At 40.0% G+C, this 27371-nt stretch overlaps 1 protein-coding gene across 1 annotated transcript; it reads left to right on the top strand.

Moving 5' to 3' along the window:
- The first annotated feature begins 1077 nt into the window (after positions 1 to 1077).
- On the top strand, positions 1078 to 26171 carry BRMS1L (BRMS1 like transcriptional repressor). Its single transcript, XM_083350373.1, has 10 exons — positions 1078 to 1232; positions 9884 to 9974; positions 10679 to 10806; positions 12587 to 12666; positions 16149 to 16245; positions 17204 to 17287; positions 19783 to 19847; positions 21734 to 21773; positions 22459 to 22585; positions 23691 to 26171. The coding sequence occupies exons 1-10, from the start codon at positions 1097 to 1099 to the stop codon at positions 23812 to 23814; spliced, it is 972 nt and encodes a 323-aa protein (XP_083206499.1). The 5' UTR covers positions 1078 to 1096; the 3' UTR covers positions 23815 to 26171.
- The last annotated feature ends 1200 nt before the right edge of the window (positions 26172 to 27371 follow it).

Raw genomic sequence — 27371 nt, 5'->3', positions numbered from 1 at the left:
GCAGAATCCAGAGAAAGTGAGCTTCTCAGAGACAAGAGTAATAGTAGACGCTGCCTTCTCCCGTGCCTTCCCCAACTTGTACTCTTCCCTCCTTTACCTAAATCAGACATGTCAAACACAAGGCCCGGGGGCCATATGCGGCCCGTGAAGTGGTTTCATGTGGCCCGCAAAGCCATCCTGTAAACAGTGAGGGAACGGCCCCCACTGCCTTGGCCCTGGCCCAGAGACCCTCCTTCTGCCAGAGACCCTCAGATCTGTCCCACTCCTGCCCAGGCCCCCATAGGCACCCTTGATGCGAACGATGTAGAGCTGGCCACGCCCAGCCAGTAGGCCATACACAGTCTAGCCACGCCCACCCAGTAGGCCACGCCCACCCTGGCCATACCCACCTGGCCCCTTGAGGGCAACCGCAATGCTGATGCGACCCTCAAAGAAATTGAGTTTGGCACCCCTGACCTAAATGCAGCAGTCCTTGAAGGAGGATGTTCCCGAAAGCTTCCCGCCGGGAAGAGAAATCGGTGGCTATTGCCCCTCTCGCCAATTTTGTTTTTAATTTCAAATAAGAAGACAGTGTTAATCTCCCTGCTTCAAATCTGTGTTTAAAATACGTACACATAGACCAGGGGTCTTCAAACTTGGCCTTTTTATGACTTGTGGACTTCAACTCCCAGAATTCCTCAGCCAGGCACGCTGGCTGAGGAATTCTGGGAGTTGAAGTCCACAAGTCATAAAAGGGCCAAGTTTGAAGACCCCTGACATAGACCCTTCGGTAGCCTCTCTTCCACCGTCTCTGATCCTACTTCCACTACTACTCGGATCTATAAGCCTTTCCCCCCGCCCCCCCCCACGCGAATGACTACGTATCCCGAAATCCTCCGCAACACAGAACAGCCTATCACGCCCGACTACGAAACCCCGCTCCTCCGGCAGGGCGTCCACCAATGAGCGACCGAGAGGCGGGTTGAGTTGTACGGCCCTAAGGTGGATGGCGGGGTTTCGGTGGGGCGGAGCTTCGGCGCGTTAGAGGGCCGGGCCGGCGAAGCGGCGGTCCTGGTCTCCAGCGGGTGACGCCGGGCGTCTGCCGAGAGCGGGCGCGATGCCGGTCCATTCGAGGGAGAAGAAAGAAAACAACCACGATGATATGGAGGTGGACTACGGGGAGAACGAGGGCAGCAGCTCCGAGGAAGAGGAGTCGGAGAGCTCGTCCGTCTCCGAGGAGGGGGACAGCTCAGGTGAAGCGGGGAAAGGGCTCCTGGGCGCACATGCTAGAGCGGATCTGCCTCGCTTGGGGTTAGATAGGGGCAGAAGGGAGGACTCAGCCCCGCCCCGTCCGGCTCTGGTGGTGTGCCGGGGCGATTCCGCGGTTTCTGCGACCCTTGTGGCCCCTTTCGGCATTTCCTCCCACTCCTTCGCCGTCGGCGAGTTGTTAGGAAGCCCCCCCCCCGGGTTCTACGCCCCTCACCTGGGCGGGCAAGGCAATGGCCTCACTTTCCTAATAGTTTCTTTCCAGGGTTGGTTATTGGGGAGAGCTATTCTCTTCTTTGCCACCAATTCCCCCTCCCTCATTCGGTGATAAACCTGCGGTGTGGTGTATTGTCCGCAGCCAGCCCGGTTGGGAGAAATTTCTATAAGCTGTGAAAGAGTTGATTTGGTGTGTGTGTGACTGGGGGGGGGGGGAAAGCCACAAATGCATTCAGAGAGATAGGCAATTCTTGGGCCAGTGGCTTTAAGGACTAAATTGCAAGATGGTCCAAGTAAGAAGGATGCCGTTTGTTGTCTTGCTGTTTTTCCTTCCCTTTAAAGAACAAGTATCTGGATCCGTACCAATCGGGTTTCAGACCCGGGTATAGCATGGAGACGGCATTGGTCGTGCTGGTGAATGATCTCTGGCGGGCCCGAGATAGAGGTTATTCCTCTGTCCTGGTCCTATTAGATCTCTCAGCAGCTTTTGATACCATCGACCACGGTATCTTACTGTGTCGTCTTGAGGGGTTGGGAGTGGGAGGTACCGTTCTGTGGTGGTTCTCCTCCTACCTCTCGGGCCATTCGCAGACGGTGTTAGCAGGGGGGCAGAAGTCAAGCCCTAGGCCCCTTAGTTGTGGAGTGCCTCAGGGGTCAGTGTTCTCCCCCCTCCTGTTCAACATCTATATGAAGCTGCTGGGAGAGATCATCCGTGGCTTCGGGGTGAAGTATCATCAATATGCTGATGATACCCAGCTTTTCATCTCCACCCCGAACCAACCCAGTGATGCCCTCGATGTGATGTCCCGTTGCCTGGAAGCGGTACAGATTTGGATGGGAAAAAAACAGGCTTCGGCTCAACCCGGCCAAGACTGAGTGGCTTTACATAGCGTCATCTTGTTTAGTCCAAGAGGTTCCATCTTTGATTATAGGAGGAGAGATGTTACCTCCCGTTGATAGAGCACGCAATCTGGGCGTCCTCCTAGATTCACGACTCAGTTTTGAAGATCATATTGGAGTCGTAGCTAGGGGGGCATTTGCCCAGATTCACCTAATATACCAATTGCGCCCCTTTCTGGACCGAGATGCCCTACGTACAGTCACCCACGCACTTGTTACCTCCCGTATAGACTACTGCAATGCTCTCTACATGGGGCTGCCCTTGAAAACCACCCAGAGGCTTCAGCTGGTGCAGAATGCGGCTGCACGGGTAAGTGATGGGAGCTCCCTGATACTCCCATATAACACCCCTCCTGCATGAGCTGCATTGGTTACCGGTTGCCCTCCGGGTGAGATTTAAGGTGCTGGTACTTACCTTTAAAGCCCTACATGGCTTAGGCCCGGGATACTTGCAGGACCATCTGCTACTGGGAACGAATTCCCATCGCCCAGTACGCTCACACAGAGAAGGCCTCCTCAGGGTACCGTCGGCTAGACAATGTCGGCTGGCGAACCCCAGGGGAAGAGCCTTCTCTGTGGGAGCGCCAGCCCTATGGAATCAACTCCCCCCTGAGCTTCGGATGGCCCAAGATCTCCAGTCCTTTGGCCGCGGCCTCAAAACACTCCTTTTCCACCTGGCTGACCTGGACTGACAGGCATTTTAATTATGTTTACAATTTTTAATTTATTTTTAATTTTTAATTTTAATTTATTGCACAGATGACTTTAATTTTAATTTTATCTTAATTTCTGTACTTACTATATGTTATTGTTGTTAGCCGCCCTGAGTCCTTCGGGAGATAGGGCGGGATATAAGTCCCATTAATAAATAAATAAATAAATAAATATTGCCTTCTAGAAATCGGGAATGTGCTATTATAGCTTGAATATTAGTTTGTTGAAGCCCATATTATGTTTTTTCTTTGTCCCCAAATCTTTGGAGTGTCCCATTTTTGTTTGTCTGAGAAATGTTCACAGGGCATTTTCTATCCTATCTTTAGGGTTAAGGTTAGATGATAATGATTTCAGTGCACAAATAAATAAATAATGCATAAGACAAACTGCAGAACAGTAGCTTAAAGCTTGTATTTGCCTTTTTATTCAGTACCTTCCATCGGTCACTAACTCTAAAGCCCAACTCATCTCATAGGGTTGTTGTGGGGAAAATGGGAGGAGGAAGAAGTATTAGATATGTTTGTTGTCAAAAGTTTTTTAAAAACCACAAATTAATAGGCCTGATATGCAATTCTTAACTTTAATGTTTTTGTACCAAGTACATCTTGGACACATAGAAGTAAAGCATAGTGAGCTTAATGATGATCCATCTCAGAATATGGTTGGTTCATTTTAGCATCTTATATTGATAAATAAAAAAAATCAAATTGTCATTTATAGGTGTTATACCTGTGGCATCCTATGGTATTGGGGACCAGTGAGCTTCCATGGCTGAGTGTAGAACTTGGGTCTCCAATCCTGGAGGAATGGTAGATTTATTTATTAATTATGTTCAGCGCATTTCATACATTTAGATATTGCAGGAATAAATGCAGTTACTTAGTTACTTTAGTGTTGGTTATTTTTATTAGGCTAAAATACAGCATGAGCCAATATATTCTGTGGGAAGGATGTATTCACAAAATCAAGTTGGCTTTGATTCCTGGTGACTTCATAGATCAGGGGTGTCAAACTCAATTTCATTGAGGGCCGCATCAGCATTGCGGTTGCCCTCAGGGGGCCAGGTGGGTGTGGCCAGGGTGGGCGTGGCCTGCTGGGTGGGCGTGGCTAGAGTGCATACGGCCTGCTGGGTGGGTGTGGCCAGCTCTACATCGTTCGCATCAAGGGTGCCTATGGGGGCCTGGGCAGGAGTGGGACAGATCTGAGGGTCTCTGGCAGAAGGAGGGTCTCTGGGCCAGGGCCAAGGCAGTGGGGGCCGTTCCCTCACTGCTTCCAGGATGGCTTCGCGGGCCACATGAAACCACTTCGCGGGCCGGATCCGGCCCCCGGGCCTTGTGTTTGACATGTCTGTCATAGACAGACCCCCTACAGTTTTCTTAGCAAGGGTATGGAAAAGTTTTGAAATGAATGGTCTTCTTTGGAAGGTGTTTTTCCCCCCAGTTTCTCGGTCTATTTTACAACCCTGGAATTCTCCCATTCAAAGCCTAACCAGGCATTAATTACCCTATATGAACTTAGACCAGGCCAGCTAGTGCTGCTACATGTTGACATGCATCCTTTTCCACTAATGTAGGAATACAATTTTATTTCATTATCTGCTGCTAACAATAGGATAACATGAAACAGGGCAGCATATAGAAAAAGTACACACGAAGTTGCTTCTGTCGGTTGAAGAAATTGCCAGGCATTTGCTCCTTGCTTGCTTTTTATGTCTTACTTTGGTAAGGTTAGGCTTTTGTTTCTTGTTTAATCATTGTGTCTTTAGTTACACTTAATGTTTATGCTGAAAAACAGAGTTTGTGTACATTGTTCTCCAGCATTCCTAAGAGTTGTTAAAGTGTAATAGTACGCTCTCAAGTTTCTCCTGCTTCAGTTTCAATAGTTAGGAGGCACCAAAACTCTTTTTTTGGTAACTGCTCTTTATTCTGGTGTCAATCCAGACAGATAAAATCTGTTACAATTTATTGAAGTGGGAAATGTTTCTTTTAAATCGCTATTAGGGTAGTTGAGGAAACAGATCTAAAGTAATATTTTGTGGCCTAATCTTAGAAGCTGGAGAAAATCCTTTTACCTTTAGAAGGCCCAAGTCTACTCAGTGTTTCTCAACCTTGGCAAGTTTAAGATAATGCTGGCTAAGAAATTCTGGGAATTGAAGTCAGCAGAAATTGCCAAGGTTGAGAAGCACCGAGCTAATTCCACTGCTCAAAAGAAGTCATTACAGTGGAACAGCACTTATACCACTGAAGACACATCTGAAATACAGAATCTGATATATTAGTTTAGTTTAGTTTATTAGACTTATATACCGCCCTTCTCCCGTGGGACTCAGGGCGGTTCACAAGGTTTTTAAAAGAAACAATACCACAATTACAAAATTTAAAACAATTAAAATGATTATATTAAACCTTGAATATAAAAATCTTAGTTAAAAACCAATTAAAACCCCAATTAATACCCTCTGTCCAGGCCAGAGAGCTCAAAGAGCCAGGTCTTCAGGTCCCGGCGGAATGACCGAAGGTCGGGGGGCAATCCTAAGCTCCACGGGCAGCTGGTTCCAAAGGGCAGGCGCACCCACTGAGAAGGCCCTATCCCTGGGTGTTACCCGCCGGCAATCTCTTACCGGTGGGACCCTGAGAAGACCCTCCCTGTGGGAGCGCACAGGACGAAGGGAACTTGATGCCGGCAGCAGGTGCTCCCTCAGATGTCCCGGACCCAAGCCATTTAGGGCTTTATAGGTCATCACCAGCACATATTGTTGGAAGACTTCAGAACAGCATTTTTCAAGGAGGAATGAGGGAAGATGTGATAAATAGAATGATGCACCCCTTAATTTCCCTTGTACTGCTGAAAAGACCCCTTAATTATGTCAGCCATAAGCCAGTCATAGAAATGTTTGTTCCATTGGAATTGGAGGCTGCATTCGCAGAAAACAGAAAGCCATGGTTCTAAAGACTTTTATTTATCCCTTGAATTAAACACAACAGATTAAATTAGGTTTCTTCAGTAGATATAATTATTTGATACAGAGCTTAATAAAATTGATGTCTAAAACACTTTTGAAAAACTCTGGAATGGTTTTTAATAAGCCAAGAACAATTAATAAATGCAATACAATTATTACAATGGTCTTCAAACTTGGCCCTTTTATGACTTGTGGACTTCAACTCCCAGAATTCCTCAGCCAGCATACCTGGCTGAGGAATTCTGGGAGTTGAAGTCCACAAGTCATAAAAGGACCAAGTCTGAAGACCCCTGAATTATTAGAATGTCTAATTGTTAACATTAATACCCTTCTGCACCAATTTTTTCCACTATATATTTTAAAGACTTATTAATCAACCCAGGAGATTCTGAATTTTCTCTTAATGTGTACTTGATAAATCCAATTTTTAATTGTGGAAGAAAATGAATTACTTTTAGAAAAACAAATTGAAACTTTAACCTGCCCAAATTTGTGAATATACTAAATTGCTTTTGTTAGAAGGACATACTATATAACCTGTTAATACTCCACAAATTTGATAGATATGGCACAAATAAAATTTTCAAATAAAAAAATCACAGTTTATGTTTAATTGACATAAGCTCTTAAACAATTAAAAACTAAGAAGCACAAGTACTATTAAAGATATAGACATTAAATAAATCACTTAAATTACATAAAACCTATAGAATAAATATTGAACTTTTTTTCTAAAACCAAAAACAAATAAAATTTTGAATCAGTGATTTTCTGTAGCCCAGCCTATCTTAGACATTTATTTGATTGGAAGAAGGAATATGGATGAACTCTTAGGCAAAAGAAAGGATATAAATTTAACAAAGTAATGATAGGGACTTCAGAAGGCACTTTGAGGTGAAAGACAGTGTGAGGATGAATTCCCTTATCTCTTGTATTTTACTAGATTGTATGGACAATTTAGAGTTGCTCTTGATGTACCAATCACCCTACTGCCCCGCTCTTCTATCCACTTCCTCAAGATCATAAAGTCTGGGCTGATGTATACTCATCTTATAGACATGCTGATTGGACAGGAAGCATTGTGTGGACCACCTTAAACTCTTGAGTGAATAGTACAATACTAATTTAACAAAATAATTATGCAGTGATATGTATGAATCAGAATCACATTTCAGTATTTGTGACTTGTTTTAGTATAAATTGAAATTTAGGATTCAGATGAGCTTCTGGTTGCTTTTTTACAACTGAAGAAAGGAAAGGGTGAATATGTATACTTGTAGGGGGACAGATCTTTGCTGTTACCACAATTGATGGTGTAAACCAGCGCTTTTCAACCAGTGGTATGGGTACCACCTGTGGTACATTGGCACCTGGCAGGTGGTACACGACCATCCTAGAAAAGTGGTAGTGGGGGAGGGGAATGAGCTGAACTGGTGGCAGCACCGGACAAGCCTGAGTGAGAGACAGCTGGAGCTGCAGGGCTGTCAGGGCCCAGTGGAAGCACCAGGATCAGCGCCAGGCTCCAGCTGGAGCTCGGCGCTGATCCTGGTGCTTCTGCTAAGCCCAGAAGAAGCACCGATCAGCTGGAATGTTGCAGCATCTCCAGGGTCTTGTGATTTACATTCAGGTGCTTGGCAACTGATTCATATTTATGATGATCACAGTGTCCCAGGGTCATGTGAAGTGACCAAAACCTGCTGCAACCACCCAGCAGATGGGGGGAATAAAAACGAAACACCTGCCCCCCCCCCCTGCTGCCAACACAAATGTTCACAACAATGAAAACCTCAGACAGAAGGAAGAGCGCTGCTGAGCAAGCAGGCAGGTGTCTTGCTCGGCTGTGGCTTGGGGGGCACTTTTTTCAGTGCCATTGTAACTTCAGTCACTAAGCGAACTGTTGTAAGTTGAGGACTACCTGTACTTCATCACTTTTTTCCTTTTTTGGTCATCAAGTTTTTGACACCTTGCTAGGTGACTGGTGGTACTCGGATGTTGCCATATCCTAAAAGTGGTACAATGGATGAAAAGATTGAAAAGCCCTGGTGTAAAAAACATTGTACATTATATGAAAGAAATACTTTGAGATACTGTTTTTAAGGGGTCAACAGGAGTTGGTTTCTATTTCAAATTTTGGCTAAACAATGAATACTTTAAATGGGTTTCCTGACGGCATCATTTGTTGTCCTCAGTCTTCCATTTATAGTATGGGAAAAACAGCATCTTAGGTTGCGATTATGGAATTGGAAAATGTATGCTAAACACCATGAATGGCTAAAAGGTGCTACGTAGATTATGAACTTATTTTCTAATATTTCAACTTGGTATAGTATATATTGAATTGAGTGTGCATACTGATGGAAGCTGGAGTCATGTACATGTTTAGATTCTTGGTGTCTGAATTAAGAAGTAATGTTGTGTAAAAAATGTTTATCCACGGATGTTTTTACCTGGGTAAGATGATGAAGTGTTGATTGGAAGGGAAGAATGCAACAGTTAATTAATGTAAATTATATGGTTCCTTGATTATCAGTATTTCTTTATTTATTCAATTTCTATAGTCTCCCAACTCAAGCAAGTGATTCTGGGAAGCTTACAGTTCTATAATTATAAAACAAAACAATTAAAAACAATAAAATAATAAAAACATCAACAAAAGAAATATAGGTAGTGCTCGACTTACAATGGTTCATTTAATGTCCTTTTGAAACAACATCACTGAACAAACTGACTTATGACCATTTTCCACACAACCATTGCATCATCCCCATAGTCACATGACCGAAATTTGGCCATTTGGCAACAGATTCATGTTTATGATAGTTTCAGTATCCCAGTGTCATGTGATCGCCTTTTGCAACCTTCTGACATGCAAAATCAATGGGGAGGCCAGATCCACTTAACAACTGTGCTACTAGCCAACTAACTGCAGTGATTCAAAGCAGTGACAAGAAAGGTTGTAAAATGGGGCAAAATTCACTTAAAAATGTCTCAGTTACAGAAAATTGGGGCTCAGTTGTGGTCAGTTAAATTCCATTAACTCTTACCTAGAGCCGAAATAGTATTAACTGTTGTTGTATAGGTTCCTGGGCATAGGTATGAGCACTAAATTAGTTTAATTGGGAACTTCACCTCAAGACGCCTGTGTGCCTGGATGCGGTTTTACAACTTTATAATTTTAAGCAAATGCTGCAATCATTAAGCAAATCACTGTATTCCTATGGTGAGTTTTGTGGAAACCTACCGAAAAGGCCAGAATCGGCAAAAAAAATGTTGTAAATTGCAGTCACATGACAATATGTGTCGTGTGTGTATGTGGGTGTACACATAATAGTATTTTTTTGAGAGCTGAATGCAACACAATTTTCATTTGAACGCATGCTGATTAGTGTACATTTGAAGTAGCAATACAATTTTTATTCTGTTCGCTATTCTATTCTAATGGAATGCTGCGACAGGCCATAAAGGTGAGCTGGTTGCCAAATGTCTAAAATGTGGTCATGTGACCATGGGTGCATGTGCAGGTGTCATAACTCAGAACAGGTGGTAAGTATAACATCTTATGGTAGCTAAGTCAAAGGCTTAGCTGGCTGGCTGTAAGATGAAGTGAATGCTTATTAATTTAGTTCTTTCATAAGATTAATCACAGAATAGAGATATACAGAAATAATTTTATATGTTATATCTGTTTTCCAGCATATTCAGAAAGTATTGCATTAATTTATTTTAATTATTTAAATAATTTAGAACTTTAGTCACTTAATGAAGATATCAGCTTGGTCATAAATGCTGTAAAGTACATTGGAAGAGACTAGTTATATTTGTAAAAGTATATAATTTTCATTGCAGAAATGGATGATGAAGATTGTGAAAGAAGAAGAATGGAGTGTTTGGATGAGATGTCTGATCTTGAAAAACAGTTTACAGATCTCAAAGATCAGTAAGTAAACCAATGATCTCATACTTCTCTTAGATTCTAATATAAGCTATAGTCTTGAATATGTACATTAACCTATCCATCTAAATCAGAATGGGCAGACAACTGATCATTAGCTTTCAGATCTACACTTTCAGATCTAGCCCAAACAATGTCTAAATAAAAAGTTGACTATAATTTAATGTATTACTCAGTCTATTTTTGAATCTTACTAATTTCTTCTGGGCTGATGGGTTTAGTAGGAATGCCTTTTGCCAATTAAGAAGATCTTAGAAATATGAATATACAGGTAATTCTCAACTTACAACGCAGGAGACGGCTGAAAGAGCCGAATGAGGCTCCGGAGCCGCAGGTTGCAGACCTGTGCCCATGATCATGTGATCAAAATTCAGATGTTTGGCAGCTGGTTCATATTTATGACCTTTGCAGTGTCCCAAGGTCATGTGCTTCTCTTTTGCGACCTTCTGACAAGTAAAGTCGATGGGGAAGCCAGATCACTTAACAACCAGGTTATTAACTTATCAGCTGCAGTGATTCACTTAACAACTGCGGCAAAAAAGATCGTAAAATGGAGCAAAACTCACTTAAGAAATGTTTCACTTAACAACAGAAGTTTTGGGCTCAATTGTGGTCCTAAGTCGAGGACTACCTGCACACTGTTCTATGCTTGGCTTTAATATAATGTACTCTATTTTCATTATATTAAGACTTTACAAAGAGAGGTTAAGCCAAGTGGATGCAAAGCTACAGGAAGTCATTGCAGGAAAGGCACCAGAGTACTTGGAACCACTGGCAGCTCTGCAAGAAAACATGCAAATCCGAACAAAAGTGGCAGGTGAGTGTATGAGTCGTTGACTCAGTTTGGTATACTGTATTGCTGCAAGGTAATGGCAAAAGGAAAATGCTAACAAAAGTTTCAGCGCTTCTGAAGCCTTTGACTTTAAAGCAATTGAGGCTGAATTATTTGTTATATTTTTTGGCCTCATATTTAAAGAGCAGTAGCGTACAAGGTCATTCATGATAGCATTCTGTTTCCCAAATAAATGCATGTGTATAATCTCTCACCAAAAGCAATCACGGTTGTGTTGTTCTCTTGGGGGAGAAGCTTAAAAATACAGAGCTGGGTGATACATTTATTAAAACCAACCAAAATAACACAAATTGGTATAAAAATTCCTCAGATCTCTTCAATAAATAGCTTGTAGAAAGCAAGGGACAGGAAGAAAGGAAAAGTTTTTTAAAAAAAACATCAGCCAGATATTTGTTGGTTGCCGTCTATCTGCCTGCATATTGTTGCTAAATTGTAATAAAGTTTGTATACTTTATACAAAGTATTATTTTTTACATACTATTTTATTGCAGTTGACACAGCAACAAAAGATATTCTTGAATCACAGCCCAGAGGCTAGGCAGGGTGATCTATTTGAGTTAGCTCCAGAAACTTCAAGGTTTTTCTCATCAAACGGTACCCCCGCTCCCAAAGAATATGTTTTTTGTTGTCCATTCTGTTTTCCAGCAAACAAAAAATGCCACTTCTCACTTCTATCCAGTCTCTTTCCTATTTCTTCACTCATGAAGAAAAACCCAGTGGATTGGTTTTGTTTTATTTTTATTACCTACCAGACGTGTAGCAGGCAGGGATCAGTGGCTAATTTCTTATTTGCTTTCTGCAAGGAAGTGGCTCCTCCATTCAGTAGCATAGCAACAGTAATAACACTTAAACTATATAGCGCTTCATAGTGCTTTACAGCCCTCTCTAAGCTATTTACAGAGTCAGCATGTTGCCCACAACAATCTGGGTCCTCGTTTTACTGACTTCAGAAAGGTGGAAGGCTGAGTCAACCTCAAGGCTGTCAGGATCAAACTCCTGGCAGTGGGCAGAATTAGCCTGCAATACTGCATTCTAACCACTGCGCCACTGTGGCTCTTAGTGTAGTGTTGAACAAGTAACAGAAGAAGACAGAAAGATAAACACTTCAGGGTTGTTGGAGAAATTCAGTGGTGCTTTTCAGAGCTGTGTGAAACCTACCTGCATTGGTGTCATTGTGTTCATTATCTCAAGAAAGGATGGGGGAGAGGGAGGGAAGGAAGTTCTCTGAATCTTACTTTTTAGAATTAAGATTGCATTATATGCCACTTGTCCACACTCTCTAATCTGTTTACCATAAGTGCCTTCCTTTTGATTTTGACTTTTTCAGCCATTCAACAAATGTATAACTAAGCTAGAATTTTTAAAAAATGAGGGAAGAAGGGTTGTTCAATTAATAAATGGACTGTAAACTTTAATCGCTGCCCATTTTGCTGGTCTGAATTAATGTTCACTGAGCAATTCTAATAATAATGCTCAAGTTCTATAAGTCTTCTGTAACATAACAAATACTCTTATAAATAACATGAAGATATATAATTTTTAGAGGAGCACTTGAGCCTTGTAAAGCCAGGGAAGATATCTCATTGGATTGGGATTAAAACTAATTTAGGCTTTGCACAAATGGAGATGTAAAGCAAATCTTTTTTGTAAATCCCACTTTTGTCTGTTGGGAATTTTCAGAATGGCTGGGAAATACATTCCATGATGCTCTTCTCCAATTAATATTAAATGAATATTTTTATAGGTATCTACAGAGAACTCTGTTTGGAATCTGTAAAAAACAAGTATGAATGTGAAATCCAGGCTTCCCGACAGCATTGTGAGGTATTGTTTTACGCTGGAAATGTTTTAATATAATTGGTTGTACTTAGTTCTGAAGTAATAAACTCACTACACTAAGCTATATATTTGAAGAATATTTTGAAAATATTATATACTTACACCTACAAAAAAAGTGGTTAGTTTAGTTTAAAATATCTTGACAGCTTTGTCAGTCTTATTAATTGTTCTTGTGAAATTCTTGCTCAAAATTTTTTTTGTTATGTTTTTGCAGTTAGGTTGAAAGCCTATAATGAATCAAATGCCTCGAGCTTTTGTATACTTAAGATAATATACATCCTGCATAAATTTTACCCAGGCTATTTTAAGATATGTATCAGCTTTATAACATCACCTGAACCACATTTTTGCATATTTTGTGTGCAGTTTTTGTTTCAAGAAACACTTCTGTGTTGTGGCATATTAATTGCATACTCAAGAAGAAGAAAAAAACATTCAAATATTATTTCATTCAATTTGTTCATAAAGTATTTAGTATTATTAAATGAGATCAGAGTAATGAATTTGATTTTTTTCTTAAAAAAATAGGCATACAGCTATAAATAAAACTATATAATATTTTTAGTGTTTTAATGGCTTTTACTGTTTTTATTGTTTTTAAAATCTTTTTAAGAATTTAATTGTAATGTATGTTTCTGAATTGTGAGCTGCTTAGTGTCGTTTGCCAACATGGATGGCTATAGAAATCGAATGAATGAACAAATGAATGAATAAAATAAAACATTGTTTTATAAGAGGATAGAGCTTTCATGAAGCCTAACAGTAAATTCTATACATGCCCTCCCAAAGTTGTTTATGTAGCTTTTATGGTTTTTGTATATTAAAATACATTTTCAAAGACACCAGAAGCAGTTATAAGATTAGTGGATTTCTACTTATGATGGTAGAGACCAATTATGTTATAATAATCTTGGACTATATATAGTCTTTAGTCAATTACAGCAGAATGCAAATTTGATGGATAAATGAAACGGGGACAAATTACTTCACTTCTTTCCCATGATCTTATACGTACCACCTATTTTTGGTGAAATCTTTGATAACATAGCTTTTTGTTTTCAGTGAACCAAGAAACTGCTTAAAGCAGGGGTGTCAAACTGCCAGCCTGTGGGCCGGATGCATCATAGCGAAACCGCGCCCACTCCATTGCTGGCAATGGCAAAAAAAGTCTCAATATGTCGTAACATGTCACTTGACGTTGCGAGTGTGACATCCCTGGCTTGAAGCCTCTCTCCATATCAAAATCTGATGCTAATGTGAGGAAGGCATTAGGACACAGTTTATTGCCAGTTTGATAAGCCTTGCAATGAAGTGCGCCTAGGTGAACTAATTCTAATTTATTATAAGGTTACATTAACAGAATCCTGCAAGTCTGAAAATACATTTCTCTCCCCCCACCTTTGCCTTTATAGCCCAAGAACAGGGGTAGGCAACCTTGGCTCTTTTATGACTCGTAGACTTCAACTCCCAGAATTCCTGAGCCAGCCATGCTGAGGGGAAAGGGAGAGGTTTCCAAGCTGAGCCATGCTGGCTCAGGAATTCTGGGAGTTGAAGTCCACAAGTCATAAAAGTCCGGGTTTGGATGGGGAGAAACAGGCTTCGTCTCAATCCCGCCAAGACTGAGTGGCTGTGCATACCGGCATCTCGGACTGACCAGCTTTTTCCATCTTTAACGATGGGGGGTGAGGTGTTACCCCCCCCCCCCCGTCGATAGGGCTTGCAACTTGGGCGTCCTCCTGGATTCACGGCTCAGTTTTGAAGATCATATAGGAGCCGTGACCAGGGGGGCTTTTGCCCAGGTTCGCCTGGTGCACCAGCTGCGGCCCTATCTGGACCGAGATGCCCTACGCACAGTCACTCATGCGCTCGTGACCTCCCGGTTAGACTACTGTAATGCTCTCTACATGGGGCTGCCCTTGAGGACCACTCGGAGGCTTCAACTGGTGCAGAATGCAGCCGCGCAAGTTGTTATGGGAGCTTCCCGATACTCCCGTGTAACACCTCTTCTCCGCGAGCTGCATTGGCTTCCGGTTGCCCTCCGGGTGAGATTCAAGGTGCTGGTGATGACCTATAAAGCCCTAAATGGCTTGGGTCCGGATTATCTAAGGGAACACCTGCTGCTGGCATCAACCTCCCATCGTCCTGTGCGCTCCCACAGGGAGGGCCTTCTCAAGGTACCGCTGGTTAAGGAATGCCGGCGGGTTATTCCCAGGGGGAGGGCGTTCTCTGTGGCTGCGCTGGCCCTATAGAACCAACTACCCACGGAACTTAGGATTGCCCCCGACCTTCGTTCATTTCGCCGGGACCTGAAAACCTGGCTCTTCGAGCTGTCTGGCCCAGACTGAGGGGTTTTTAATTTTTAATTGGATTTTAGATTTTAATTTTTAGGGCTTAAATTTAATTAATTGTTTTAATCTGATTTTAATTTTTGTATTTTATGTTTTAATTGCCTTGTAAACCGCCCTGAGTCCTACGGGAATAGGGTGGTATATAAACTCAATAAATAAATAAATAAATAAAAGAGCCAAGGTTGCCTACCCCTGCACAAGAAACAAGGGAGAGTCCCTCCTGAGACATTTGCCACACCCACATTCATTCTGCAGGCTAAGCTGCCTCTTATCCAACTTCTCCTCTGGCTGTGGCTCTTCCCTGTGTCTCCCAAGATCATCCCCATGTACCTCTCAATACAATCCCTAATCATGCTTGAGCAGGGGGCTGGACTAGAAGACCTCCAAGGTCCCTTGCAGCTCTATTCTATTCATTTGAAGATGTACAGCACAAATTTAAACAACCATGGAAACAGAGGGCTTTGTCAGTAGCCCCAGGCTGAATAGTTGAAGTTATCATATGTCACGTCATAAGGAGTTTTGCTCAAATAATGTCAGAAATATTAGTGCATCAGCATTAAATTTTATATGAACTTTTATATGCATCTCAAATTCCTGCTTGCAGTGGCCAAAACTGTCTAGAGGCAAGGCTGATCATTACTGGGCAAAACAGATCTGGATGAGTATAACAAATATAAAAGTTTGCCATCTGAATTTTTTTTGTATATAAATGGGATTTAGAAAACTTCAGGGTCTCCTTTTTTTTGTCTGCCCTTTATTTAGAGTAGCTACAAATGATAACACAGTTTTTTAAAAAGTGGAGTTCTTTGCTTTCTAACTGTAATAAGTTTAGAGAATCTGTTTTACTGGAATTGCATGTACCTCTCCTTTTCTTTTCTTATTGTTGCCTTTATTCAGTGGGCTTTCATTTTCCATACTTATGAAATTAGATTTTTTATTTTATGGAGTTTAAATACTACTTGGGGCAAGAAAATCCCCTTTAATGCTTGTTATGACATATACCCACTTGGAATTTCTGTGAAAAGAGAACATCTCTACAGTATTTGTGAGGATGTTATCTGCTTCACGTAACTGTGGATGACCTTTCAGAGTGAATACCCTATTAATTTTTCCTTTCAGAGTGAAAAGCTCTTGTTGTATGATACTGTTCAGAGTGAACTAGAAGAGAAAATCAGACGACTTGAAGAAGACCGACATAGTATTGACATTACTTCAGGTAAGTTACTATTCAACAGATAAAGTGTGAATGAATGAGTCACTACCCAAATTAATTAGAATCCATGTAAAGAAGATTGCAGTGAATTGTAGTACTTACTTGGCTTATCTTTGGAGCTTCTATTTTGTCTGCAAAACAAATTGAGAAGAATTAAGAGTCTTAAGTTATCTTTTTAGATTTACCTTCTACTTGTACATTCTACCTCAAAAATTTGATCAGCTAGCTCATTGTTTTTCCACCTCAGCAACTTTAAGATGTGTAGACTTTAACTCCCAGAATTCCCCATTTAGCATGCTGAATGTTAAAATCTACCCATTTTAAACTTGCTGAGGTTGAGAAAAATTGAGCTAGCTCATGTCTCTTAATGAGCCTCAAGTTTCCTCCCTGATGCCTTGTGATACTTAAAGTTAACCTAAAGCTGGGTCCCCAATCTCTTTAGCTCGTTGACCTTTTCATGAAATTTCAGATTGTTCATTGATCCTCAAATATTTATTATATGAAAATAATTTAATAAGTACCACTGTAATGATAGCATCAGTAGCGATAATCACACACACACACACACACACACACACACACACACACACACACACACACACACACACAGATAATCTCATTGTCTCTTAGAGGTTGATATTGACCACTGGGAAACCCTGACTTAAAAGATGCATGAATAAATATAATTCCCCATTCTCTGAACACCTGACCTATTTGAAGGTGGGCAGTTTTTGAAAGAGAGGAAGAAAGTGTTGATGGAATAAGGGAAAATAAACACACTTGTGGTGGTTTGGGTAACTTTGTTATTGTTTTAAAGCAGTCCTCATAATTTCTTAAATACGATTTAAGATATAAATCTGCTTTTCCCCCCAAATGTAGATGTTTGTTTTTTTAGAGAGACTCAGCCTATGAACTGTGGGATTAAAAATGTGTAATTGCAACATTTTTTTCTCTTTCTCAGAGTTATGGAATGATGAACTTCAATCTAGGAAAAAAAGAAAGGATCTATTTAGTCCAGAGAAGAAGAAACCTGTTGTTGTATCAGATATCCTTTAATGGCTGCCATAAATATACATTTATCATGCTATTCTATTTTGGAATAAGCAACATTGTGCAAAGCATTGAAAAAGAGTAAGAAGCAGCAAACAAAATTAATGAAATGCTGGAGATAAGGCTAAGGAAAAAGAAAATCTTAACTAATTTTAGTTTACATCAGCACTGTTCAACCTATCTTTCCGAGCCTTTCTGTTACAAATCAAGAATGTTTATAATACAGGTACAGTGTAGGTGGTACCTCGGTCAATAGTAGTAACTGTGAGAGAGATCTCGGAGTCTTAGTGGACAATCACTTATATATGAGCCAGCAGTGTGCTGCAGCTGCCAAAAAAGCCAACACAGTTCTAGGCTGCATTAAGAGGGATAGAATCAAGATCATGTGAAGTATTAATACTACTTTACAATGCCTTGGTAAGGCCACACTTGGAATACTGCATCCAACTTTGGTCACCACGATGTAAAAAAGATGTTAAGACTCTAGAAAGAGTACAGAGAAGAGCAACAAAGATGATCAGGGGACTGGAGGCTAAAACATATAAAGAACGGTTGCTGGAATTAGGTATGTCTAGTTTAATGATAAGAAGGATGAGGGGTGACATGATAGCAATGTTTCAATTTCTCAGGGCCTGCCACAAAGAAGAGGGAGTCAAGCTATTCTGCAAAGCACCTGAAGGCAGGACAAGAAGCAATGGATGGAAACTAACCAAGGAGAGAAGCAACCTAGAACTAAGAAGAAATTTCCTGACAGAGTTATTAATCAGTGGAACAACTTGCCTCCAGAAATTGTGAATGCTCCAACACTGGAAGTTTTTAAGATTGATTGGACAGCCATTTGTCTGAAATAGTATAGTGTTTCCTGCCTAAGTAGGGGGTTGGACTAGAAGATCTCCAAGGTCCCTCTTCTCTTCTCTTCTCTTCTCTTCTCTTCTCTTCTCTTCTCTTCTCTTCTCTTCTCTTCTCTTCTCTTCTCTCTTTTTTTCCCTTTGGTGCCTTTGAGTCATTGTTGACTCCTGGTGACTGCCTGGACTAGCCCCTGCTGGTTTTTTGGGCAAGATTTTGGAATGCTTTTCCATTCTGTTATTCCTAGACTGAGAGAGAGTGACTGTAACAAGGTCACCCAGCTGGCTTTTATGCCTAAGAAGGGACTAGAACTCTTAGATTCCTGGTTTCTGGCCTGCTACTTTAACCACCACACGAAATTAGCTCTCTTCTTTATAACTTAACTGGGTATAGTTAGTTCACTTACATTGTTGCTTATTTGTCACCTTTCCTAAAACGTGCATAGGGAAACAGGATGGTAATTTGAAGACTGTGACAAAAATCATGAGCATCATATTTTAATAGAGCCTAAGGATAAATTTGACCAGTGTAGTTTTCATTCTATATGTCTAGTGTGAGCAATATAGTATAATATTAACCCCTCTAAGAAAACCAAGATCATGGCATCCATCCCTCTCAGTTCCTGGCGAACAGATGGGGAAGAAATGTAGGTAGTGACGGATTTTATTTTCCTGGGCTCCAAGATCGCCGCAGATGGGGACTGCAGCCAAGAAATTAAAAGATGCTTGCTCCTGGGGAGGAAAGCCATGGCAAATCTAGACAGCACGCTAAAAAGCAGAGACATCACCCTGCCAACAAAAGTGCGTATAGTCAAGGCTATGGTCTTCCCAGTTGCAATGTATGGCTGTGAAAGTTGGACCATAAGAAAGGCTGAGCGCCAAAGAATTGAGGCCTTTGAACTATGGTGCTGGAGAAGACTCCTGCAAGTCCCTCGGACTGCGAGGCGATCAAACCGGTCAGTCCTAGAGGAGATCAACCCTGATTGCTCTTTAGAAGGCCAGATCCTGAAGTTGAAACTCAAATACTTTGGCCACCTAATGAGAAGGAAGGACTCACTGGAGAAGAGCCTAATGCTGGGAAAGGTTGAGGGCAAGAGAAGAAAGGGACGAGAGAGAATGAGGTGGCTGGATGGAGTCACTGAAGCAGTAGGCGTGAGCCTAAATCGACTCCAGAAGATGGTAGAGGACAGGAAGGCCTGGAGGAACGTTGTCCATGGGGTCGCAGTGGGTCGGACACAACTTCGCAGTTAACAACAACAACAACTCTAAATATTGTCATCCAAAAAGTAATAAAGAGATTAGTGCTGGCATCTTGTTATGAATACATTTATCCCAGATTTCTTTTCACTGGTTTAGGGCTTTTATATTTATGTGTAGATCAGATTTTTCCCCCAGAAAAAGATTGCAGATTTTTTTTCCTTCCAGCTTGAAAGGATATTCATGCTGTATAATGAAATGCATTCATTTTAATTTAAATCTCAATGCTTGAAAATAAATGTGGGAAAATAATTTATGAATTTATAGAAAGTAGTCTTAGCCTTCTTATGCAGTTAATTCCTGATCTGTTTTACTTGGTGGGTATGACACATAGGTTTTTAAAATGTGATCCATTTTTGAAAAAGTACAACTTCCTTAACATATTAACGGCCCTATATTGTGTATATGCTACAAGATCTTGATATACTTGAAGACTGGACAACAATAAGGAAGGTATGTATATTTTTAAGTGCCTAGTTTTAAAATATTTATAAGTAGTCATATTTATATGTTTATTTTTAGACTATGGAAATAAAGAAAAAGATGATCCTGTAACTATTTTGTAGGAAGAGAGGTAAATGATGGTATGTCGTATTGATTGATTTGATGGTGGATTGATAGGTTGCTCCTACAAAATGTGTGTATATATTCAGTTATGGTGGTACCTCGGTACTTGCCATTAATTGGTTCCAGGAAGCACGATGAGTAATAAAAACGATGAGTGCCAAAGAAAGCACATGACTTATCACATGACCCTTTGTTTTGGCTGGGAAGGACTTCCTGTTTGTCCATTTTCCTATATCAGCGACCTTCCCAGCAAAGCCAACTTCCTGTCTGCCCTCTGCAGTCATCCCCCTTTTCCTATTGCAGCACATCGAGGACCACACAAACAATAAATACCCGGACAACATTTTCACGTTAAAATGCTTTGAGTACCAAATTTGACAAGTTTTGACCCATCGAGTACCAAGGTACCACTATTTGAAACAAGAAAGAAAATAATCATCTAGCACAGGGGTCTTCAAACTTGGCCCTTTTATGACTTGCAGACTTCGACTCCCAGAATTCCTCAGCCAGCATGCCTGGCTGAGGAATTCTGGGAGTTAAAGTCCTCAAGTCGTAAAAGGGCCAAGTTTGAAGACCCCTAATCTAGCATAATCACATGGCTGAATGACCAATTCGGCCATGTGATTTTTAAAGAACTGAAAAGAAGGTGAATATTTTCAGTATGTACCTGTAATAATTACTTCCAGCATGCATCTAAAGTGGGAGATGCATTACCAAATATACTGCTCAAAAAATAAAATAAAGGGAACACAAGATAAGACATCCTACTATTAAATACAGTACATTGTGTTGTTTAAGTGTTCCCTTTATTTTTTTGAGCAGTATATAATAAATAGAATATGTCTATTTATCTGAGGCCTCTGTGCACAGTTTGCACTTTGGGTTCTGTCTAGTGTGTTAGGCCCCATGCTTCAACTGCTTAGTGCTTGTTCTTTATATTAAAAACACATCTCCAGGATTACAGCAGCTGTAGCATATACCAGTCCTTTGGTTCTGAGTTATGGTGGTAGTAGGGATGGTTGTTTGGGCTCTATTGTAATCTTCTAGCATGCTAGCATATGGTACTTCAACGCTGAACCTTGGTAAGTGGTTTTGAGGATTGAGTGTAGCTGATTTATCCATGACCTTATCCATATTAATTGATCTGTAATGGAGGGTGTGGCAGTGATGCTCCATCTTCAAATGTTGGCTGCATATCCAGTTCTTCTTCTGAGTCTTCTTGAGTCTGGGATGTAATATATAGTTGGTCTATCTCACTTCTTTTTTATTATATTGAAGTGTTGGGTAATTGTTTCTCAGTTAATTTGGGTCTTTTCTGTCCATCTCTTGTTCCCCCGTACGTTTCACTTATCCACTTTCATTCGGTCTACTCTTGCAGTAGCATTCCAAGTTCTTTTATTTTTGTCTATGTATGGTTTATCCCAATAGCCCACTTTTCATTAGATTGTCCTGGTTCTGCAACATCTAGTGCAGACCTTATTAATCGGGGATATCTGAACTGGCATGTCTTTCTTTGGTCATATCACCTGTCTCGGTAAGAAAAGTACCAACTGAGATTCAAATCCCAGTCTCCCACATCAAAGGACGGTGCTCTGATCACTGCGCTATTCAATTGCAATATACACACTTCTTCAGAATAAGTTGTCTATGTTTCCATATATTTTTTCCATAGGAGTTGTCATGAAATTCTTTTTTAAAATGAAATTTCTTTAGAAGATAGCTTGCTAAAGAATGACCTCTTTAAAAGTGAAAACTTTTTTTTTAAATTTCAGGCAATGGCTACATTGGGACCACATAGAGTGAAAGCAGAACGTAAGGCAACTTACTTTACTCTTTTGCAGTTAATTCATAGAGTAGCCAGTTACATTTATCATGCCCTACTCCATTGCTGCTGAAAAGCAGAGACACTGTGACCATGAATTCACTGACCATGAATTCACAGTTTGCCCTTTTTTCTGTTGTAATTCTTTGTACAGTACCAATATCTACAATGGCTTCCTTCCCACTTTCTGTTTCCTTTCCCACCCTAAAAGTTAGGCTACAGTTCCTAGCAACTACCAGAATGTTAGATTTAAATACAAAAAAGACAATAATTGGAAACTGATTCGTGCCCTTGATGATTTGAGGGCAATTTTTGTTACTTTGGAAAGTTGAGAAGGGTTGGTCTGAGGCAGGTGGTACCTAGATCAAATCAATAAATGTGTATTCTTATAAAAATAAAAATAATAATAGATCTATTTAAACATTATTATAATATGAATACAATTTAGCCAGCAATGGACAAAGTTTAGATTCCAAGCTAAATTTTACATAGCTGGCTCAAGAAAATTTATTCTTATGGATGCATTTTTTGGTAAGAATCTACAAACTATTTCTGCTTAAGAGCAGAAGGTAAAATCTCTCATGCATGTATTAACAGGATGTAAAGTAGAGAGAAATCAACTTCCTAAAGCAACTGTTATATTTCATCAGCATTGTTTATACTGCCTCTTTTCAGCACCTGTCAAGTTGGAAAAACACCTACACAGCACACGATCTGAGGAAGGAAAACTCTATTATAATGGGGAATGGTATGGACGTGGACAGACAATATGTATTGATAGGAAAGATGAATGCCCTACAAGGTATGACTTTTTAAAATAATTTGAATACAGTTCAAATATTTTTTTTCCTACTGTCTTAGCTGATTTAGGTATATGTAGCTAATTTGGGCATAACAGTTGTGCAGCTGCTGACAGTGAGAGTTCATAATAAAGCATCCTTAGTAGGGTAGCATCAGCCAGAGCACAATAGCAGTAGCATTTAGGCTTATATACTGCCCCATAGTGCTTTGTAGGACTCTCTGGGTGGTTTACAATATAGAGGCATTATTTGCATATTGCCTCCAACAATCTGGGTCCTCATTTTATCAACCTTGGAAGGATGGAAGGCTGAGTCAGCCTTGAGCCTCATCAGGATTTAAGTCCAGGCTGTGGGTAGAGTTAACCTGCAATACTGCAGGTTAACCACTGTGCCACCAGGGCTCCTGTAGAATATAAAATATGGAAAACCTGCAGCTCAATGTCTTTTTTCCACTTCAACCATTTTTTTTCTGTTTTATTTTCCAGTTCATCTGTTTGTAATAGGAAGAATATTCTTCATGCGATATATCGTAGCCTTTGTGTTAGCTTTCCAAGAATTATAGCTGTAAACCTTACTTATTGTCCTTGAAATTGGATGCAGTATATCTTCCTCCAGTATACATATCTCTGTCTCTTTTTATGAGTACTCAAAGGAAAAAAAAATACCGATGAAGTGAAATAAGCACTCCCAGTTTTGTTCTTTTTTACCTCATTGGACCACTGTTTTGTAAATAAAACAGACCTAGTGATTACACTTAGGTTATTATAGAATTGCTATAGATAGGCAACAAAACTGTTCCCCATTTACTTAGTCTCTTATTGTATCTAGTCATAGAGCCATACCTGTTTTTTCTTGGCAAAGGAAAGCTGTTTAAAACTGTGAATTATTTCCAGACCAATGCAGTAGTATTGAATATTCTTTTAGCATTAATATTATAGTATTCTGTTAGTTTTTCTTCATTTTCCAGGCATTTGCTGTAATACTTTTAAGTTTTATTACCAGTAATTATAGTCCTGTTTATCAATTGCCATGCAGGTTGGGGTAATATTGCAGTTGTATAGGGACACTGATGCGCTCCTAATTTCTCTTTTCCCTGTTCCTTTTCAGTGCTATAATTACAACAATTAACCATGATGAAGTGTGGTTTAAGAGGTCTGATGGAAGCAAATCCAAACTATATATTTCCCAACTACAAAAAGGAAAATATTCCATCAGACATAATCACAACTGACTATTAAACTAACCAGACAGTGTTAGCCTGTTTGAAGTGTCATAAGATGTAAAATGTATTTACCATGTGCTCTCATCTGTCTTTGTGGCTGTATCTGTGTGTTTTTAGTAGTACAAGTAATCTTCATGCAAACATTTTAGAATAGGTAACACATAATCATGTTGAACATGACATTTTGCCTCCAATTTGGGTTCAGTGCGTGACACAGAAGATAGCTTTGGATTGCCTGGAATTCATGGTTAAGATTGCAGTCCTATAAAGCTTTGTGCATTCATGAACTAGAATTGTACATAGTGGTACAAGGCACTTTTATTTATATGTTTTCCTGTAACAGCTTGTATGACTCAGTCAGCAAGCCAATTTGGAAGTTGCTTAATTGCAGAGATGGTGGTGGTGGAATTGAAAAAGGATGCGTGGAACTATTCTTTTTGGATATTGTATCTTCATGTGGATCTGTGGCTTCCAGATGTTGCTGAACTACAACTCCCAGCATCCCTTTCCATTGCTCTTATGAGCTAGAGCTGCTGGGCTTCTCCACCTCTGATGCTGGCATCTCTCTTTTTATGGTTATACTCTAAAAACCAGTTGTATAAACTTGACAGTAGTAGAGTTATCTAAAATCATGTAATTGTGAAGTCCATTGCTGCACAGCAGTTGCTCTTCTTGCTTTTTAGCAGTCTTGCTTGTCTTACAAAATATAGACTACCTTTTGCGGGAGTTACATGGATATAGTGTGGTAGTGAAATACTTTTTAAAGTAATCGAAAACAACAAAAAAGTAGAGTCTCAAGGAGTTTGCCTGTTTATGCTACTTTGTGTTACCAGTTTCTTTGTAATAACAAAAATAAAAAGTAGCCATAAATACATTGCTTCAAGGCAAATGACACTGTTATCCTGGAGTATTAAGTGGTCTTTCTCTTCAAGTTTAAAGTGCCAATTCAATAAAAGATGAAATAATAACAAAAAGTATTGCTGAATATACTGGATAATTGTCCTATAATAAAATGTATCTATAGTTAAGCAAGTGTAACTTTTCAAAATTGTATATTGGGCCAAAAATATGTGATGTTTGCTGCTTCAAAATCCTAAAAAGGTTTGAATTTGTAAAATTTAAAATGGAGGTAAGATCTAGCTTCACATGTTTGAAGCACATAGCAGGGGGTATTGTGGGTGTAAGGAGAAGACATTATTTGGTGGTTTTTGTGCACTTTAAACCCATTAAGACGAACGTTCAGGAGAGGGACTTTTGTCTGATGGAAATAACTGCCAAAAGTGTTTGAAGCTTCGGCTTAGATTGGTGCTAAATCTGATTGTTAATAGGCAGCCTCAGTCTTTCTTACAGTCTTGACTAGAGGTTCAGTGGATAATTTAATGATAATCTCAGCAAACATTGCCTTGACAAAAATGGGGAACTATATAAAGAAAACTGAAGCTTCTTTTACAATGGAGATGTGAACACAGTGATTCCCTGGAAGATGTAAATACCAGATGGCTATATGAATCAGCCACTCAGCTGCAGGCAAGCATTTTTATCTGTTTTTTTTTCTTTTGTTGTTTTTAGTTTCAAAAGGTTATTTTTTTGGGGGGAATATTGCTTAAATCTCAATTCTGTGGTCTTGATTCTGACAACTCTCATTTCACGTTCTTACCATGCAAGTTTTTGGCAATCAGAAGAATATCACCTTCATTCATCAGCAAGTGCCTGTCACTATTCAGAAATGGCTTTGTGTGTCTTGGAAAGTATTTATTTTGTTTCTGGCATGAAGGATCGGCAACATCTGTTTTCCTGCAGATCCGTAGGTTGGAAATACATCTGTCTCATTTTGTCTGCAATGGGTTACAAACTCTTTCTGTCCCAAAGTAGGCCACGATGAATAGTGTGGCAGGGAATTGTGGAGGACTAGCCTATTGTTGCTTAAAGCTGTTTGCTACCTGCTCATATTTGCTTGCTGGCAATAAGACCCAGTTGCAAGTTAGCAAATTATGACCTCTCTTTGTTACCGTTACTAAGCCTCAAAACAACAAAACTGCTTTCAACTTTTTTATGAAAATGTGTTTGCTGATGTTTGAAAAGAGTTTGACCATTGCCAAAAAGTCTGCAGGCTTGTGTATTTAATCCAGAGGAGTAATCTTACTCTGCGTATCTCTCATATTAGCCCAACGTATATAAAGTATTAATGACAGGTTGGCTTTGACAACCCTTCTGTATGTACACAGTTTGATAAAGCTTTTTTTGTAATGATGAAATATTTGTATTTTTTAACCTAGTGTATAAATAAAATAACTCATCATGGAGAATCCAGATAATTGAACCTATTGTCTGTGTGGTTTCTATTCTATTTTTTTATTATTATTTTGAAGTTTTATTAGTTTATAGTGTGTGATACGAAGAAAATACAAAAGTAAATAGTGGAAAAGATAGGTAAGGGAAAGGGAATAGAAAAGTGAGGGAAGGAAAGGGGGGAAAAAGAAAAAAAGGCATTTCCAATTTCTTTTGGTGCAGTAAAATAGAATATCAACATCAAGCCTCAACTTTTTACTTTTACAAAATAGTGTAAACTAGCCATTTCGATAACAAATCTATCTAATCGGTAAAGCCCAAAATCAAAATTTCATTTTTTTCAAGCACAAAGTCCAGAAGTGGTTTCCACATAGCAATAAAAGCATTTGTATTCTTTTCTTTAATCAGTACAGTCAATTTAGCCGTCTCTGCTAGCTCCATTAGTTCTTGCAACCATTCCTCCATTTGTGGGAATTGATGTGGTCTTCCATTTCTGAGCATAATCTTGCTGCTGTATAACATATAACATCAAGGTTCCATTTTTTCCCCCAGGCCTTGGTTTCTATTCTATAAATATGGAACTGTATCCAAGAATCTCTCATGAAAGTAGAGTTTTAAACGTATGCTACGCAGTGTAGCGGAAGTGATAGGTTTGGTATGTCAACACGTGTCTGTCACGGTCAAGCTATTTTTGTCTCTTAATATGTTAAGTCTGTGAATGAGCCCAAGTGTAGAAAAACCATTGGAATCCCAACAGCAGTGGATTTCGAGAGCAAACTTTACAATGTTTTGAATGCTGTTTTAATAGCACTATTCCCCAAAGAAAAGAAAGAAATAGTAACTGGCCCAAGATCACAAACAGCTTCATGCCCAAGGTAGGAGTAAAACTCACAGTCTCCTAGTTTCTACGCCCATAAATTAAAGAGAGTATAAAAGTATGCCATTCCTTCCTCTGAGTAAAAACCTTTGAGCTATTCTACCTTCAAGGGAGCTTCCATGGGCCTTTAACTTGATTTCTAATTAGTCCTTTCCTAACTTTGCAAGTGAGAGTTAAGGAGAGGTGATTACTTTCAGATTTAGGGGCCATACCAAAATGCTTAAGGCAAGGGGCCATATCTCTAGATATTAAATCTATGATGGGTAACTTGTGAGTTCACCCAAGTGTATACTGGCTGGGGAAATCATTTTGGGCCGAGCCATGTCACATTAAGGGATGCGGTGGCTCAGTGGGTTAGGACGCTGAGCTTGTCGGCAGTTTGGCGGGTTGAATCCCGAGT

Source organism: Vipera ursinii (assembly GCF_947247035.1).
Source record: "Vipera ursinii genome assembly, chromosome: 1".
Taxonomy (NCBI): Eukaryota; Metazoa; Chordata; class Lepidosauria; order Squamata; family Viperidae; genus Vipera; species Vipera ursinii.
The sequence above is the reverse complement of the archived record's forward strand: the minus strand, read 5'-3'. Positions and strand labels throughout refer to the sequence as shown.